The sequence below is a fragment of the Grus americana genome, chromosome 2 (assembly GCF_028858705.1).
Source record: "Grus americana isolate bGruAme1 chromosome 2, bGruAme1.mat, whole genome shotgun sequence".
NCBI classification, from domain to species: domain Eukaryota; kingdom Metazoa; phylum Chordata; class Aves; order Gruiformes; family Gruidae; genus Grus; species Grus americana.
Genome location: NC_072853.1, coordinates 108,399,658 through 108,418,223, shown reverse-complemented (window position 1 = coordinate 108,418,223; position 18,566 = coordinate 108,399,658). Strand labels below are relative to the sequence as shown.

The following is an 18,566-nucleotide window of genomic DNA, read 5'->3' as shown; positions in this document are numbered from 1 at the left end:
TTTCCACATGTTTTTTTCTTAATTTGACCAGGAATGGTTGTGACTAAGTAGTAATGGGAATATAATTTACCAAATGTTTGCACAGTTTGCAGGCTTTGTGGCCATTCATTTGTTTGCCTTACATCTCATAGGATATTCTCATTATATTCTTGAAATATTCTTCTCAGCACCTCTAAAGGTTTTGTCACATTTACCTGAGATGCTAATATCTCTCAGCAGCTCTTTTTCACTGTGCTTTTATTGGTACACGAAGTCATCCAGTCTATTGCTTTTCCTAATCATTTCAGAAACTTTCTCAAAAGGTACTAATCCTACAGTTTCAGCTAAAAAATATGAAGGCTCTTCTCATCAGTATCTCTCTAGGCTTATAAACTGTTCTTCTGCTTTTACATTACCCACTGTACTAGGAATCCTGCAGGCAGGCTGGATCACCAGTCACCAAATTCTCTTAATGAAGCTGTCTTGGCAGTAGGGGAAAGCTCCTGTCCTTTGACATTCTGGTTTCCAACGCCTTCTTAACGTTTTTTTTTTTTTCCAGGTCACACTTTGAGGATTACTTAGCAAATATCCATGCCCTGCTCTCTTCCAGCCTCACTTAGAGGAAACCAAGTTTATAACAGAAAGAGTCAGTCTTTTTACCTGATGCTGGGTTACGGACTGTATTTTCTCCTTACATGCTTCAGCAACCTTCATTTATATCCATATATATCCACCTTCATTTCAGTTTATCATAACAGAGCTTTCTTCATCACTTATGTTTCTCACACATTGGAGCACCCTCTTCTAAAATCTAAAGGATTGTTTTCACATCACCAGATATTCTGATGAATCTCTGTCATGATTATTTTATAAATTCCAATAAATATGTATTTCTAGTGCAGCAGAAGTGAAGCTGCACTAGAAGCGAAGCTGTGAATGGCTTCCACTGTGCTTGCATGCAGGAATTTCATCAGATTTCACTATGCTGTGTTGCTTCAAAGACAAATTATAAAACATGTCCATCACATTCAGGACTGTACATACAGTAATTCCTGGGAATGTGAGTACAGTGATTTCAGTTAATTTAGCAAATGGTTTGTCATGAGTTGGAGAATGGTAATGCATATTTAGTATTTCTGTTCACTACTGCAGTTACGTTAGAGGAAACTCATTCAGGCTGGAACTGAGTCAGTCTCTGACAGATCACATATGTTGACTCAAAAAAAAAAAAAAAAAAGAATTTCTGCCATGCCATATTCGGTGAATTCACATTTTAATTTTTTTCTGTATTGCCAAAACTCATCACACTGGCTTTTATTTGTGTTTTTCTGTTTCTCTTATGGATGGATAATCCCCAAACTTCTGCCAAAACTAGCTCTAAGCTAAAGTGTTTTATTTTTCCTCGATGTGGAGCTAATAGAATAAAAAATGCCATTAGGGGAATAATTGAGCACCTAGCACAGACAAACTCTGGTTTTGGCAGATCTGTAAGCACTGTCATAGCAACAGCAGTAATATTATACTATATTATACTGTAATATTCTCCTTATCAGCCTCTCAGTCCAGCCAAAGGCCCAGAGCTCTGACAGTGATACTTTGGGCACGCAGTAAAACTTGCTGTAAGCTGCTGCTGCTGCTGGGCGGCTTCTCTGTAGAAACAACAATGTGTTACTGGGATGAAGTTAGAGGATAAATTAAACGCAAAATAGACTGGGTTTGGGGCATCCTGTGATCAAAAGAATTGTAAAACCTTTGTAACAAACAGTGCTGATAATGAGGTCTCTAAACCAGTTCATTTTCAGCCCATTAAATTTTACATTGTAAATTTAGCTTGCAGTACGCCTTTTAAATCAAGTAAAGCACTGGAACATCTTGTGCATGTTGTCAAATTCCCTAGACTTGTGAAAGTGTAATATGAGGCAAGCAAGAATATTTTCCTCTGTTACCTTCACTAGGAATTCGCGTCAGCTGCCAAGAAATAACAAGGTTAGTGCTTTGCACAATAAGCTAGGACTAGGTTTCGTTATTTACTTCTCTGAGTAAACCTTCCTCCCCAAGCAGCTCTGTTGATTTGATAATCAATAGTGCCTGACTTTTTAAATCATCACATTCAAACCAATACAAGATAGTACCAGAAAAATATGCTACTCAGGAGTGCAAGGTGGCATAATATAATACCTTTCAGTATACCACAGTCTTCTCTTCCCATTGATTTTAATTTGCCACAGAAAGCTTTTCTTATCCAAAAATTCTATTTTGATATTCAAGTCACTTCCCCATGGTAAACTTTTTGGGGTTGGTTACATACTTAAACTGCTGGCAGAAGAAGTGATAGGAAAAATCAAAGGAAAAAAAATCATTACTATAAGGAAATCACCATACAATGATTCATAAGTAATAAAGACATCTCACAGTAAAAACAGGCCTCGCGTGTTGTAGATTCTTTTGATGATGAAATCCATCCTTAGAACCACTGATAGATGACTGACAAGGAATTGCATTGTCTCCAGCCTTATTAGCAGCAGATCACAATATGATTAATGTGGTAGTGGCCTGGAAATTACACTATTTTTTTTACAAGGACAAAAAAAAGTGCAAAAAAATGCAGTCTGACATCTATTTTAACTTTATTTTTGTTTTGTATTTGGGGCATATGCAATTGGCTTCACTTCTCCTTTCATTGCTCAGAGAAATTGTTCTGAGGAATTGCTGCAGTGTTTCTGCGGTCCTACAGATTGCTTTCTGACCTTTCCCTGTCCTTTGCTTAAGTATAAATTCTCTTTATATTTTTCTCCCACAGCTGTTCTATCATCATAAAGTATTTCTGAGAAAACAATTAATTTTTGTTCCTTTAAAAAACAAACTTTCTTTCCTTTAAACAAAAAGAGTGAAGGTTGAATGCCAAAATGGCTATGCAGAGCGTGTGGCAGCACTGCGATGTGGGGGATCCCCCAGGGAGAAAGCTTTCCTCCTTTGGATATTGAAGTGCTGTGGATCAACAGTAGGAGAAGAAATTGCCCACCACCAAGAGAGTGTGTGGGGGAAAAAAAAAAAAAAAAAGCTGGTGCTGTGACTCATGTGCCTTCAGGTGTGCTGGAAGGGTAAATTCAAAGCTTCCCAGTTTCTATGCAGTTACTCAATTTGCATCAACAAACACCAAGGAGATGAGCACAGTGTATTCACTTTTTTCTTTCTTTCAAGTAAAGCTCAGATTCACAGTGTGAATTATTGCAATCCTTATGCCAATGCCCAAACTGAACTCCTTCATTTTATTTTCACACTGCATGAACCCTGAAAGCCCTTACAGTAGTATTGTCATGGTCAGATTTCCTTCCTTTCTTGCTCCCTTCTCTGCCTGAAAGAGAAAAATCAGCTTTTTACTAGTCTGAGCAGATCCAAAAAAGACATACCAGATCTGGTGCTTTGGCACATGGGTGAAGCAGCTCTCCACAGACTCTTTGACACTTGACCATCTCCAAATTCTGCCCTGGTTATACCCGTTCCATTCCCTTTATTTTGCTGGTTGCAAATACATTTCATTGCTTTGCTGTAAGTAATGAGGAGGTGATTGTTTGAGTGGTTTAAGGTAACTAACTTCTTAGTTTGCATTGTTCATAATCCCAGAACCTGGAAAATCAAGGCAACATTCCCTCCCACCCCCCAAACCATTCTGCTATACACAACATGATCGTGATCTGTTAGCCAAAAGTTTTATCAGAAATTTTCCTTCGGTTGGGAATGTTAGGCTCCCAGTCTGGTAAATCTGACTGCTGCAGTCAGGTTTTTTTTACCTGTAGATCAAACTCCAGCGCTTGGGTCTTAGCCTCTATTGAGTAATATATATATATTTTCACAAAAAAATATATACTCGGTAAAGCTATTCCAGTCTGCTGTCCTGTCAATACTGCCTTATTAAACGTGCACAGTTGTGCTCTAGTGCTTTGAAAATTGCATTTCACTTAAGTTACAAGAATTCTTTTATTGGAATTTTTTGTCTGTTTGTTTTTAAAGCAAAACAAACCTTCCCCATACTACTTACATATCTCAAAGAGATATCAACCTGATTATAAACAACTTGCCAGCCCACTTACCATCCATAGTAAACTATTTATAAAATGCAATGATTTCTTATTCTGTAAACAGAATGCAGATAAATCAGGTTAATAAGTTAAAAAATACTAAGTCCTGGCTCAGAAAATGCGATAAACTTTCAGTTTATTTGCCAGGTAACTATAATAGGCTTGCTCTGGTGTCATTGCTCACTGAATGCAGGTATTTTATGAAAGATGAGTAGAGCAGCTTCTGCAACATTGCTGGCTGCTGCATGCCTGTGCAAAGGCAACTGAGAGATTTGAGTTTCTCACACCAGACACCCATGTGCAATATTTATACACCTGCATGCTATTGGAGTGGTATTGGCACGTCACAAGCTGGTAAGGTATTTATCCTTACAATAGCTCTGTGATGCGAGAAGATGTTTTCATTATGGTAATGCAGAAAGCGAACAAGATAATGAGGGAAGCAAGGAACTGCTCACTTTTAGAGTGGGTACCTGTGGTATAGGAAGAGATTGAAGCCAGATCTCACCTATCAAAGCTGTCACTCTGAATACTGTGCAATCATCAAATGACAGTCTCTAATATTTCTCAAATTGCTCTTGCAAAGCTGCAAGTTTTTCTCTGAGGTTACTTAAAGAGCATCTCCAAAGACTCCCTGGCAGGAAATCATGAAATCTGGTCTGTTGTATAGTTGACATGACATTTTTCTTCGTCCATCCTGGTTTAGTTGATGGGGGTTTTTTAACCATTATGGATATTTCCATTAGAAAGGGAGCTAGCTTTTCATTTAGATTCAGCAGAGAATATACAGTGTGGGTTGCCATTCCCTTATTCTGATCCTGCTGTCCTAGACATCAGTTCAAATGGCTGTAGCTATAGAAAGATCTATAGTAATTTTACATCAGTGCAGAATGAACTCCAACTGTGATTTTCCTGACATTTTTAGGCTTTCCTTTGCATGTGCACTTCTACCCAGGTATAGCAAGGTAGAATAAAAGGCACCTGATTTACAGGGCTATTGGAAAAGAAGGTTCAGAGCTCAGCCTTGCTTAGGCATGCCAAACTGCTTACCGGCAGAATCTACCTGTCGGCATTGACTAAGGAAGCTTGAAGGTGTAATGAATCAGGTGGCTTAACCCTATCTTCTGTGGCACTCATCCTACTCTACTGAAGGTAGTGGGAAACTTTGAGTGGATTTATGATCAGGCCCCATAGTTTCACTGGAGTGCATTATTTTATATATCCCCCAATTCTGATGGTCATTTGTTTAAGAAAGCCTTTTTTATACTGAGTACTGATATATTCATATAGAAGAAGCAAACCCTCAGTGGGTTTCTAGTCTGTTAATGCCAATAAGCAATTGCTGTATTTTGGTGTTTTACTCCACACATAGGAAAATCAAACATGCATCACAAATTATTACAGTAATGGCAGACAGAATATGAGACTTGAGGATGCAGGACAAAACCTTTAAATCCTCACTTCTTGGTTTCGCATACTAAATACTGTGAGCCTGAAGGTAGAATAAAACTCTGAGTGAGCTAACCAGATAAATGATCAGCATTACCATCTTCAGAGCACTCAAAGTAAATTGTCTCCCAGATCAACAGCTGTGAAATTCTGACCGTCTACTGATGCCCTATGGCCAGGATATATCTCAGCAAACAGTCTTAATCTTTGTGCCGACAGCCTGGAAGTAGTTGCAATTTCTGATGCTCTCTAGCACATTTTTAGCCACAAGCCAGACAAGCAAGCTCTAGTTAATCTATATTCAATATTCATAATTATATGAGAAATCAAAAAGGAAATAAAATTATGCATCAGGAAAGACATTTTGTTTGGTTGTCTAAATTGCCCTAACAATCTTTGTACATGCACCGAGTGTCAGAATGCCTCCAGTGACTGCCCTTGCTGAGGATTTTGAAAATGCTGCTTTTTACCTCCAGAACTCCGTGCAGGGAAGACATAGCATTAAGCACTAGCAAGCAGCATCACAGAGTAATATTTTTAATTTACCAAATCTGAGCAGAGCCAAGGAGGCATTTAGGGCCTCCAGATGGGACATGCTTACAGCCGTAAGGCGACATTTCAGTCAGCTTTGTGAAACAAAGAGGAGAGAATCTTTCTCTGTTGCAGTTTTCATGTGTCCTGGCCAGGCTTCATAGTTGTCAAGACTTTGTCTCCACCTTCTGTAAGGCAGGGATTTTGCCCTGTTAGTACTCATTTATAAGATTGCTTTGAAGGCCTAACCTCAAAAAAGCCAAATATGGTAATACCAGAGAAGTAACCAGAATTACTTTCTCCTTGGTCTCCAGGTAAAAGGTGACACAAGCCAGGTCTTGAGTTTCCTTGGAAAAATGTGAGGTGGCAGTTGTAAGCCAGCGATAGCTGTCCGACTGCAGAAGGTAGATTCTACCTCTTACGGTGCTGCTCTTGAAAAGCTCCTGTGTTGAAATTGGGGTGGGTTTTTTTGGTAGCTCCACAGATCTGTTGCTTCTTTATTTATTAGGAGTATTATCTTGCACTTGATTCATGACAATCCCTATTAACATTCGCATCCCAACTGTCAGCACAGAGCCAATTCAATTGCTTTAAAGTTTGCTGAGTTCTGTATCTTTTATATACGCCTCCAGATAGAAAATCTTGCTGAAGCTGTGTTCAGCCACAGCTGTGCCATGCTGGCAATACTCTTCACAGGTGAGGAAAAAGTAATGGAGAAAGAAGACAAGTTCTGGGTGTGACTGAGTATATGGCTGGCAGAATCATAGAGAAGACAAGAGAAGACGAGAGAGGGGAGGGGAGGGGAGGGGAGGGGAGGGGAGGAGATGTGGTGGGTTGACCCTGGCTGGAGGCCAGGTGCCCACCAGAGCTGCTCTCTCACTCCCCTCATTCACTAAACAGGGGAGAAAAGGTATAACGAAATGCTTGTGGGTCGAGATAAGGACAGGGAGAGATCACTCACTAATTGTTGTCACGAGCAAAACAGACCAAACTTAGAGAGGGAATTCATCTAATTTATCACTAAGCAAAACACAGTAGAGGAATGAGAAATAAAATCAAATCTTAAAACACCTCCCCCCACCCCTCCCATCTTCCCAGGCTCAACTTCACTCCCAGCTTCAACCTTCCCCCCCTCAGCGGCACAGGGGAACAGGGAATGGGGGTTACGGTCAGTTCATCACACATTGTTTCTGCCACTTCTCCATCCTCAGGGGGAGGACTCCTCTCATCGTTCCCCTGCTCCAGCATGGAGTCCCTCTCACAGGGTGCAGACCCTCAGGAGCAAACTGCTCCAGCGTGGGGTCCCCCACAGGGTCACAAGTCCTGCCAGCAAACCTGCCCTGGCGTGGGCTCCCCTCTTCACACGTCCACAGGTCCGGCCAGGAACTTGCTCCAGCGTGGGCTTCCCACGGGCCACAGCCTCCTTCAGGTGCCTCCACCTGCTCCAGTGTGGGGTCCTCCACGGGCTGCAGGTGGAATCTCTACACCCCCTCATCCTTCCTCCATGGGCTGCAGGGGGACAGCCTGCTTCACCATGGTCTTCACCACGGGCTGCAGGGGGATCTCTGCTCTGGCGCCTGGAGCACCTCCTCCCCCTCCATCTGCACTGACCTTGGTGTCTGCAGAGTTTCTTACATCTTCTCACTCCTCTCTCTGGCTGCAAAAGCTCTCTCTAGCTTGGTTTTTTTTCCCTTCTTAAATACGTTATCACAGAGGCACTGATTGGCTTGGCCTTGGCCAGCAGTGGGTCCATCTTAGAGCTGGCTGGCATTGGCTCTATCAGACACAGGGGGAGCTTCTAGCAGCTTCTCACAGAAGCCACCCCTGTAGCCCCCCCCGCTACCAAAACCTTGCCACGCAAACCCAACACGGGAGAGGAGAGGAGAGGAGAGGAGAGGAGAGGAGAGGAGAGGAGAGGAGAGGAGAGGAGAGGAGAAAAGAGAAGAGAAGAGAAGAGAAGAGAAGAGAAGAGAAGAGAAGAGAAGAGGACACTGACAGTTCACTGACGTTAAACCAGCAGCAAAGGAGAATCAGGTTCTTACTTATATTTTCTTAGGCCTACAACACCGGCCCAAAAATGTCATGAGATTGTGGATTTTTTTAAGAGAAATGTGTTTTTCGTAGCTATCTGGCTTTTTCTTCCAGTCTTCCCATACTCCTGATCCCAGATATAATGAGAGTGTACAAAACTGAAAGTAGCTGAGTGGTTATAGGGGGACTGGGGAGATGACAGAAGAATTGTAACCTTCAAAATAAGCTTCTGGGTACATGTGCATTTTATGTGGAAATTTTGTGTCAGCTTTTGCTTCATCCCTTTTCAAACTGAAGCCAGACAGTTTTATAAAATATGTGCAGTTCACACTGGGGATACACATCTTGCTTGATAAAATCATTTCTAATGATCCACAAATCCTGTTCTGGGTTCCTCTACAAATCAAGCCCAAACTGTATGTATTTGCAGTCTGTCAACAGAAGAAGACCGCACTGCATATTAGTGTAGAAATAGGAACTGCTTTCCAAAGAAAACTGATCTGTTACCATGACATTAATTTCCCCAAGGTTTCTGTCTCAAAAGGGCAGTTTGCAGAGGAACCCTTCATTATGCCTTATACCTGATACCCCAAGGTTCACCTTTTCAGATATCATTTGAAATATTGCAAAAGAAAGCAGAGGTTTGTGCATGGAAACATCATCCACATTTCAGCAGCAGGGTTTGTACTGTGTTTTACTCATTTTATTCAGGCAGCTTGAATGGTTTTCTGAATGAAGGACTTCAATATTCCTTCTATCAGAGCTTCAGAAAGATGATACATTTGTGATCTCTGAGTAGATAGTTTTTTCATTGATCAGCCCTCAGCATTTCCAAGTCATCTTATACCTGCACTCAATATAGAGAAAATGATCCTTTAGCTTTTTTAATAATTCCTAGTAGTTTAAACAGCCTGCACCTGTGAGCTACTGAGAACTTTGCAGCCCTGCTGGATGGACTTCAGGTTCATTCAGTGAAGAGCGTAACCACGTGCATCAACCTCTTTGCTGAGCTGGAACTTCAGGGGATTCAATATCTTCCTGTTGAGGGCCTAATGCACTCACACAGCCGAAGTGAACTGTGAACCTTCCTCTTATCCTTCCTCTTAAAAGAGGTGGTGCGCATGTGAGGAGAATTTCAAGGCTCATTACAATAGTTTGTACGCCTGTAATAATACAGTTATACTGAAAATTATTTTCTCAGCTCAAATAGATTTAAACGTGCAGAACAGTTTTGTCAAGAAATCCTTTTGGGAAAAAAAAAGTCTTACCATTTCAGAGAGCACCATTTACTTAAAGCTTTCTTTGTAGTAATGAACATTTAAAGTAGCAATTCATAACATTCACAGCTGTGGAAAATGGGTTGCATGCTTTCCAGTTCAGTCCCAGAGCAGCGCTGAGGTCAGGACTGAACGTCCCAGTATTCCCAGTGCATGAGGCCCCAGGCAAGCATAGCACCGGGCGATCCCAAAGATGCCTAAAATAAAAGGCATGACAAGCAGTAAACAGGCTGGAGGCGAACATAATTTTTCATTAGTATGCTGCGTGCGTACGCGGAGCCTCCGCATGGGCTGCGGTTCCTGCCAGCAGAGTCGCAGTGCCAAACAGCGTGGCTACCCGCACACCGGGACTCGGCACGCCAGCTCTGGCGAGCAGCTCTGCCGGCGCCGCAGCGGTGTAATTGATACAGCATCTGCCCGAGGAGCACTTTGCGTGAGCTACAAGTAGAGGTCGAAGAAGAAATAAATCAGTGGTTGTAAGGGATATTTCTAAGCCAGTCTTGCAAATACTTAGAGCTACAGCGTATGCTGCTTTAGACTGGTAAGTGCTAGCGCTTGTTTTCAACACTGCCATTAACAGCAGAAGGCATCACAATTTGGGGTATTTTCAGGATAGGGCCCTTCATTTTTAATCCAGGAGTACTTAAGTTGAGTCTACTGCAAAATATAGTTGTTAAACTGAATTGCCTCTCCCATAACCGTTTCAGGGTGATTTAAGGTTTCTCCTATGAAATGGCAGGTATAAATCTATCAGAATGATCGAATTATTTATAGCAACTTGGGACCATGACTTGACTCCATGTTTTATATGGCCGCACAGTGACAGTGACTATGGTATTTTGAGTTTTGGAAAATTTTTATATGGTAATAGGAAAACATAAAACTTTTCCAGCACCGGATTCTGGAAAGGAGCATCAGTAAAGTCTATTATAATTTTACCTGTCTTGTTATCTTTTCTCTGCTCAGCTACTCTGAATAAAGTCTGCAGGCTCATTCCTGACTTGCTCTGTATCACTGCACAGCTTGTAAAATGGACATCTTACTTCATATGTTTTGAGATAAAGCCTTTGCTTAGAATTGTGTGAAGACTTCTAATGCTAAAAGGGGAAAAAAATGAAATTTCTTTTTATATAAAGATAGTGTGTTGATTTTTCAGAAGTTTAGATGGACAATTTTGTACCAATCTGTGGCAACTTTGCATCATGTAGGAAGGTAATAAATGATGGAAGATTTCTTTTTTAAAAATGATCACCTCTAAGCATTACTTATAACCATTTTTTAAATACAGTACTCATATGCTGTGCTCATAATCTTTATTCATCATTCTTTAATCCCTAATGAAATGTTCATAAACATACCTTCTCAATTAAGTTCACATGTAATTCAAAAATTTCCTTTAATGATATTGTCCCAGGCAGCAAAACCTCTCCAGCGCCTGTCCAGTCACTAAATGAATGACTGCCATAGGAAGCCAGTCTAGTGATCCCCAGTAGACTTAGTAGGTTATACACTACCAACGGCAGGCAACTGTGCTGTGATTCCCATAGGAGGCTGTCAAAGTCAGCCTTCGCTGTAAGAATGTCAAGCTTGAATTATGTTTTTAATGTTAAGAAATAGACAGGACTGCATTATTATGAGAAGTAATAACAATGCTTTTTCAGCCGAAAGTATTAATTCTGTCAAAAGTAGTTTTATTTTCTGTCAGGAGTACTGAAACATGACATTTTGTCTCAGATAGGTTTGAAAACTTCGTCTGGGTAGCACCTCCTGGGAGTTGCAGTTCAGGTGTTGTCTCTTGCCTTGTTCCCCACAGAGTCAAGCTCCAAAGTTAATTTTATCTCCCACGAGGGCATCCTGGTTATGCAATTCTCATGAAGGATTGTGCTAGCAGTGGGTAATTTTCTAGCATTGGGTCCAATCCTATTTCTCATCTTTCAGGTGATGGAATCACCATTATTCCTTTGTGAGGTCCTCCCAAATCCACTCAGATCCGCGATCAGAATTGCTGACTTTCCTTTTGCTTGACAATGTTTGTTTACTGTGTCCCTTAAATCTCTCTTCCTTGTATCCTTTTTTGGAATACTATCTGCTGCAAGACCTCAATGAGAATGAACCTAAAGTGTGGTTCTTCTGGTCTGTAGCATTGATATGATATACAGGCATAGATTTTCTGTCTTTCTTTTTCCTGTGAATCCAGGTACCCACCAATAAAATGGAGATTGTCCTTTTCATTCTCATTGGAAAATAGTGAGGCTCTTGACTTAATATTGCAAAGGGCTTAAATAATGCAGCAGTAGAAACAGATTAGGACTGGTTAAGTCAGTAGTAATATGTTTCATCCAAAAGGTGTCAGCAAGTTTAATTTCTCTTTTTTTTCTTTTTTTCTCTTATGTTCAAGATGTTGGTGCCTTTTTTGAAGAGGGAATGTGGCTTCGTTACAACTTCCACTCCCCAGGGACTAGCATGAAGGATTTAGTTAGCCGAACGCTTTTGAGTTCTACAGATCCTGAGACCACAGCGCCCGACCTCAACTTGAATAAAGAAGAGCTCAGCTTCAGCTTCAGTACCACCAAGTCACCTTGTGTCCTGTTGTACATCAGCTCCTACACCCAGGACTTCATGGCTGTGCTTGTCAAGCCGTCTGGTAAGCAACTGCTCTGCGCTCTCTCCATTGAAGGCACAAATGATAATAACACCAGGCTGGCATGCAGCTGAAGGTCTGAACTAATCAGAAAGTCTCTTCACCCTTGTCATGTAAAAGTAAAGTACATGGGCCCTGATCCTGTATTTCTCCGTACTAAATTTTGTACTAATGTAACCGTTCAATTCAGTGGGGTTTCACTAGCCAACCCTCCCTCTCAAAACAGAAAGACAACCCCCAAAAAAACCTACTATAAAAGTCAGATCCCTGCCATGAACTAGCATTATGAAGGGAACAAGTAGGCATCCACATGTAGGCACCTTAGTCACGGAAGTCATGGCAGTATCACCAGTAGTCAGTGGAAAGTGTAACCTACTGTTCCTCTGAAAATTTGACTACTCAATGAGGTGGCTAAAATATGAATGTAGTATAGTATATATGGTCCTAAACATTTTGGTGATGGTTGAAGGTTGGATATGGACCATTTTCTGTTACAGTATCAAAACAGAATATATCTCAATTCCAAACAGTGCCTTAGTACCCCATAAAAATCTTAATTAGGATTATTTTACTACTATTTTCTTCTCTGGGATATGTTAATATGAGTATTCCACATCCCACTCAGATTTTTCCCTTCATGGGGGAAAAAGAAGGTGCATGAGAGAAATCCCACGTCAGACATCTAAACTAAAGTTATAAAGGTCTAGGGCTGTTCTTTTGGGCCAGAATATTTCGGGTTTTGATCAGTAAGGGTGTCTGCATTTCCCTTTTCAAGCATCCCTCCTTTTAATCAAATATTAAAGTTTGTTATGAAGAGCATACATTTCACTTTTGTTTAGAAAAGAAAAATCCATCTGGCAATATGTCATGAATATCAATTAAGCACTTTTGACTATACTTTTCTAACAATATAACCTGAGATTTTCATTTCACCATATATTATTAAATTTCCATACAAGTCCAGACGGTCACCCGTCAACAACAGTTAAATGTGAGAACAAGAAAGTCTCTTGTGTAGGTTATGTGTCAGTGTTAATTTGTTGAAATTTTGCCTTTATTCAACGCATATCAACGGTTTATTCTTTAGAAAACATCACGCTTTATATAACTTCAAAGAATTTTACTGCAGCAAGGATAATAATCTCGACACTAAAGTGCTACTTGATGTGCTTAAATTTATACCAATTGTCTATATTGTTCATGGCATAGCTCAGATTTGTTTGGTTTGCAATCTGGAGTGTTTACAAACACTTTGGGTTTGAGATGCTGGTCATTGTCATACTTCTGGGTTATAAACTGGAAGCAGTTTTCAGCCCAGTAGCTTTATAAGCTCAAACACTAGCTCTTCTCCTACTGCAGAGACCAGCTCTGAGAGCAATTTAAGTGTAAAATGGTAACAGTTGTATGTGAAAGTAAAGAGGGGAAAATAGCTGGTGAATAAAGATCAAAATACCTAGGGGTGCTTTTCACATTTCTTTCACTAGGGAATCTGCAAATTCGGTACAGCCTGGGAGGCACCAAAGAGCCATATAACATTGATGTTGACCACAGAAACATGGCTAATGGACAGCCCCATACAGTTAACATCACACGGAATGGACGGGACATCGTACTGCAGGTAAGTTGTAGGTTGTTTAACTCCATCACCTGTAGCTTGTAGCATTTTGTATCTTGATGGTCTCCACCCCTCTGAAGACATCAGTGCAATTTAGGAAATAAAAAGTACAGTAGAAGGGGTTCTGCTTGCAGATCACACTCCTAGGAGTTAACAAAAGCTATTCTCTCCCTCTATTGCATCAAGTCATGTTGTTCTGAAATCCTCCTTCTAGTGTGATGACATCTGGGCTAATACAGGTGTCACTGTGGATGCTCAAGGGCATCAGAGACATCTGGACTGATAGATAACATGGGACTTAGGATAAACCCACACCATTCTGGAGCAGCAGCTGGAAGCCAGGAGGGATACCCTACAGCATCTTAAATGGCAGTAGAGCCTGATGCACAGACAACTAAATATCATGCCATAAGTCCTGAGTCTGCAAATGAGAATGTCTTTAAATTTAAATTTCCCCTGCAGTCCGGTGAAATTGGAAGAGCTGTTCGGCAAAGATGAGCAGATGCTTAAGTGTTTGTGTGACAGGAGTCTGAGACTCAGAGTATTATTGAAGGCACATAGTTCTGGCTTATTTAGTTTTTGGTACAGCACAGGCAGGGACTTCATCTCTTCATATCTCAGTTTACAAACCTTTGAGATAATATAATACTATTTAAATAACTGAGGGGAGCACTACAAGAAGCAATCAATGTTTCTAGACAGCTTTCTCTCTGTGGTCATTACAGCACTCTATTTTCATTCCCTGGTTGTCACATCTGCAAACATGGAGATTGCAGCAGGGTGTGAGAACAGTTATGTTGGCAGGAGTGTCAGGTGGATGGGATAGATTAATCTGGATTTGATAGTTCATAAGAAGCAAACCACAACCAATAATAAATGAAATAGAAAAAGGGCAAGTCTCCTTGGGAACCAAGCCAAAAGGTGAAGGATAGTAGCTGTCACAGTATTATCTACCTGAAGATTAAAATAGATCCCTGACAATTATTGTTTCAAGGCATCCAAAGGAAACCTGTTCAGTGCATTACAATTGAGGCTCTTGGTACTCAGAATAATACTGGATGCATTGAAGTAGAATTGTCATAAAATTAGAAAAATTTGCAAAATGTCAGATAATCTAAAAAAATATACAGCTGATACATCCAAACACTTTTCAGGCTTTTGGAGGTTGGAATGGGTATATTTTAATATATGCATTTTTCTTGCATAGTTACATTTGGATTTATTTCTCTTACTCTAAATGGAAGCTAAATAAGATCTACAGTTAGGTTCCCTTCTGCTGTTAAATGCTTCTATTTTGGGGAGGTATGGCTTGTTTCCTATGGAGTCATAGCTGGCTGATTTAGACAGCTGTAAAACTAAATAAATGATTTGCTGAAGGGATCCAATGAGATACCTTGCCCACTTGGAAAATATATACAGAGTTAAGTATCCCAGCCTTGCATCAACTCACTTATGTTTGGGCCCAACGATTTTTTTTTCCCTAGTGTTTTATGAGACTGCTACCTCTCTAGGGCTATGAAGAGCCAGGAACATTGTGGTTAGCGTTGCCCTGCTGGGGTAAAATTTTCTTAATCTAGTCAGTGTACTTAAAACACAGCTGGTTTTTGTAACCAGAAAGCAGATGCATTTGAGGGTTATTAAATGAGACGACCTGTCTGATTCACATGCAAGAATAAGGAAAGTGGGGACCTATACAAAGCAAATCCAGAAATCCTACTCCTACTGTATCCTGAAACAGAAGATTCCTATCAAATTTTGTAAGGAAGTTGATTTTGTTACTTATCTGGTTATATTCTGTAAATGAGAGAACTGATATGAACAGAAATGTATCAGTTAAGTAGATTGTTCACTTGAAAATGAGTGCTGTTTCCAAATATAAACTCTTCCTGGTGTCTGAAAATACAGAAGATACACATACAATTTTTCTCAGTATCCAGAGGACAAATCATAAAGTATGAGTTTTTTTCTTGCAGATCTGAGCAATGAGCATTTGAGCAGACTTTTATTTCCTGCTAAATCCTTCTCCAACATGATGAGCAGCTGGTTGCTTGCTTTTAAAGAAGACAGCTTGCTTGCCAGGTGCTGTTGCTCACACTTACACATCTCTACATGGTATAAAAGTGTCACAAGAAGGATTTATTTCTCGTCAAAGTTTCAATTCAAGAGCACTCAGTTAGTATTTCTGAGATCTTAACAGCAAGTTCATACTTAGAATACCTGTCTTTCTAACTTACTGTAATAACCCTGTAGTGCCAGAGAGATTTAAAAAATCTGCAGCCAGGCAATAAATTGCCGCCATATGAACTATGTGAACCAGAGTTTTATCGTGATTCTCAGGAGTTTCACTTATATATAAATACAGTCAATGACTCATTATTGAACTCTATGAGACCTCACCCGATGCTGGCAGATGGGAGACCACTGATTACTTGCATAAAGTCAATTGCTGTCCAATCAATCAGAATTTGAGGTGAGCTCTGAAATAATCATATCCACCATATTGTATATCCATAAGGTAACAACAAGCACAAGAACAAATATTTAGTGTGAATTGTTTTCGTTAGAATTACATCTCTATTCCTAACATACCAAGACAGTCAAGACTAAAGGTAGTAGCAAAAACTGTCAAAAGGTTTTTATATTTCAGTTTTCTACATTTGCTGACTGCAGACAAATCAATAATTAGTTCTACATTAAATAACAAGCTCCTATTTGTGATGCCAGTGGTTTCTCAAGGATAAGATTAGGGATATACAGTTGATTTAGGTGTCAGGAAAACCAAATGACATAAATTCAAGGATAAAGGTCTGCTTATTTTCTGTTGTTTCCATGATGTGGGTAAAATTAACTTTTTGTTAGTAAGAATTCCTTTCTTTCACCTCTAGTAAAATACCAGATACTAGTATCTGAAGCCATGGCACACCTCCAAGGCTGCACTAGTTCACCTGTGGCAAGAAAAAGCCCAGACTGATAGATGGGGAATGCATTATCGCAGTAAATGACATTTCAAGAGCTGAGCTTTAGGTCATGGAGGGCAAGTTTTACTTTGTTTGACTTCATTAAAAGGTTTCATGCTTCAGCAGGGTATTTTCCATATCATAAAAACCAGATCACTCTTTACCGAGTGTTCATGGGTGATTAACGCTATTCACACATCAGTAAAATCCTCTTTTAAGAAAGCCAAGGACAAAAACTCCCTAGCAGAAGTTCTGATCCAAAGCCCACTGAAGTCAATGAAAGGCCTCCATTGACTCCAGCAGGCTTTAAATTGTACCTTAAAGAACTGCCGCGGTTGCACCCTTAGTGCAGGACTTGTACCTCCTGCTCCTGTGCATGTCCCCAGAGTAAAATAAGGATGGAATCTGGATCAGAGATGTTTCTGTTCTATTGCACAAAGCTATATCAGCATGCTACAGAGAATAAAAAGAAGAAAAAAAAAAACAAACCACATACGATGTGCTTTAATTTTCAATGGAATAAAGCTCATTGTCAACAGACTTGGACTGGGCCTCTCAGCTTCCGTACTAAGATATTCTTATGCATTCTCAACAAATCTCCAGTTCTTCATACCTGCTTTAACGCCATTTCTAGGAGAGGGTTATGAGTCACAGCTTCTAGTGCCTTCCTTGTTCCTGAAAAGGATTAGACCTGAGCAACTTCTTCAGGACTCCAGTGTCCCAAACCCATCCATATACCTTCAGGACAGCTACCAGCAGCCAGTGCACATCCGTTCAGAAGACCTTATGGAAGGATAGATGGCAGTTCTCTCTTTCAGGAGAGAACTGTGGTATTCTCTCACATATTCTCTCAATATGGAGAACTGTGGTAGACAGGCAAGCAGTAGAAATACCCAGCTTTTGTGAAAAAGAATCAGTGAAATATTTGACATGTACACAAATGAAACCAGATTTTTTGCAAGTCCGTTCTCTTATTTCCATTTTGAACTCTGCACTACTTGAAAAGAAATAACATTTGTAAACTCCTAGATGCTTAAAAAATGTAAATCATACAAAGTTAATCCAAAACTAACCTGAAGTACAAAATAAAATGGTAAACATAATAGCAATAAAATAAAATGGGCGAAGCAGAGCAAAGCAGTCTGCATATAATCCCAAGCCTAAATGAAATGCATATATTGAAGATTTTTGTAATTATAGATTAAATTTTGGTGTCATTAAAGAGAGTGGGAACTTTGTCATAGACTTCAGTGAGGCTATAATTTTACCTCCCATCATTATTATTGCTATAGAATCATACCTAACTATTTTGTTTCATATATTTTGAAGCCTCAATAGAATATGATCACTCTGAGCTCTTGCTTAACAGAGGCCATAAAATTTCACCAAATGATTTTCTGCAGCTAACCCAATAAGTAATGATAACAGTATAACACATTTTCTAGAAAGACATTTTATCTCTCTTTAAAGGCTTCAAATAATAGAAAATTTACCATATCCTTTGGCCATGTCTTCCAATTGTTAAGTGCCATTCCTGTAAAGAATTTGCACCTAATTTACAGTTTGACTTCTGCAGACTTCAGCATTTAACTTTGGGATCTTTGTGTCTAGGCCTGATAGATGAAAGAATTGTTTGGTGTCAATCCCCTTCACACTTTCTTAGAGATGCTGATTAAAATATCTTTTTATCTTGTCTGTAAGAAGCTAAATAAATTGAACTGGTTTAGTTTACCATCAGAAGTCTATTGTTTTTGAGCCATAAAACAATTTTTTAACTCTTCTCTGAAAACTCTGCCATTCAATCACATTTTTAAAACCTTTACCTTAGGATTAGACATAGTAATGGTAGTTAAGGCATCAAAACTATCTAGAAATGCCATCTTTATTTATTTATTTCCTTCATTTTCTGAGCAAACATGCTGCCACAGCATCCTTTGGACGGTGCTGTAAATTGCCTAGATCCCCTATTAGTTTGAAGACTGGTTTAACTAACATTTCACTGACTGG

At 39.8% G+C, this 18,566-nt stretch overlaps 1 protein-coding gene across 2 annotated transcripts in view; it reads left to right on the top strand.

Annotated features, from left to right (window-relative positions):
• CNTNAP2 (contactin associated protein 2) overlaps positions 1–18,566 on the top strand; it is a 1,227,525-nt gene that overhangs the window by 1,133,424 nt on the left and 75,535 nt on the right. For both annotated transcript variants that reach the window (XM_054815498.1, XM_054815497.1), the window contains exons 19-20: positions 11,745–11,990; positions 13,472–13,605. In XM_054815498.1, coding sequence (XP_054671473.1) covers positions 11,745–11,990; positions 13,472–13,605 — 380 coding nt within the window. The remainder of the gene's footprint in view (positions 1–11,744; positions 11,991–13,471; positions 13,606–18,566) is intronic.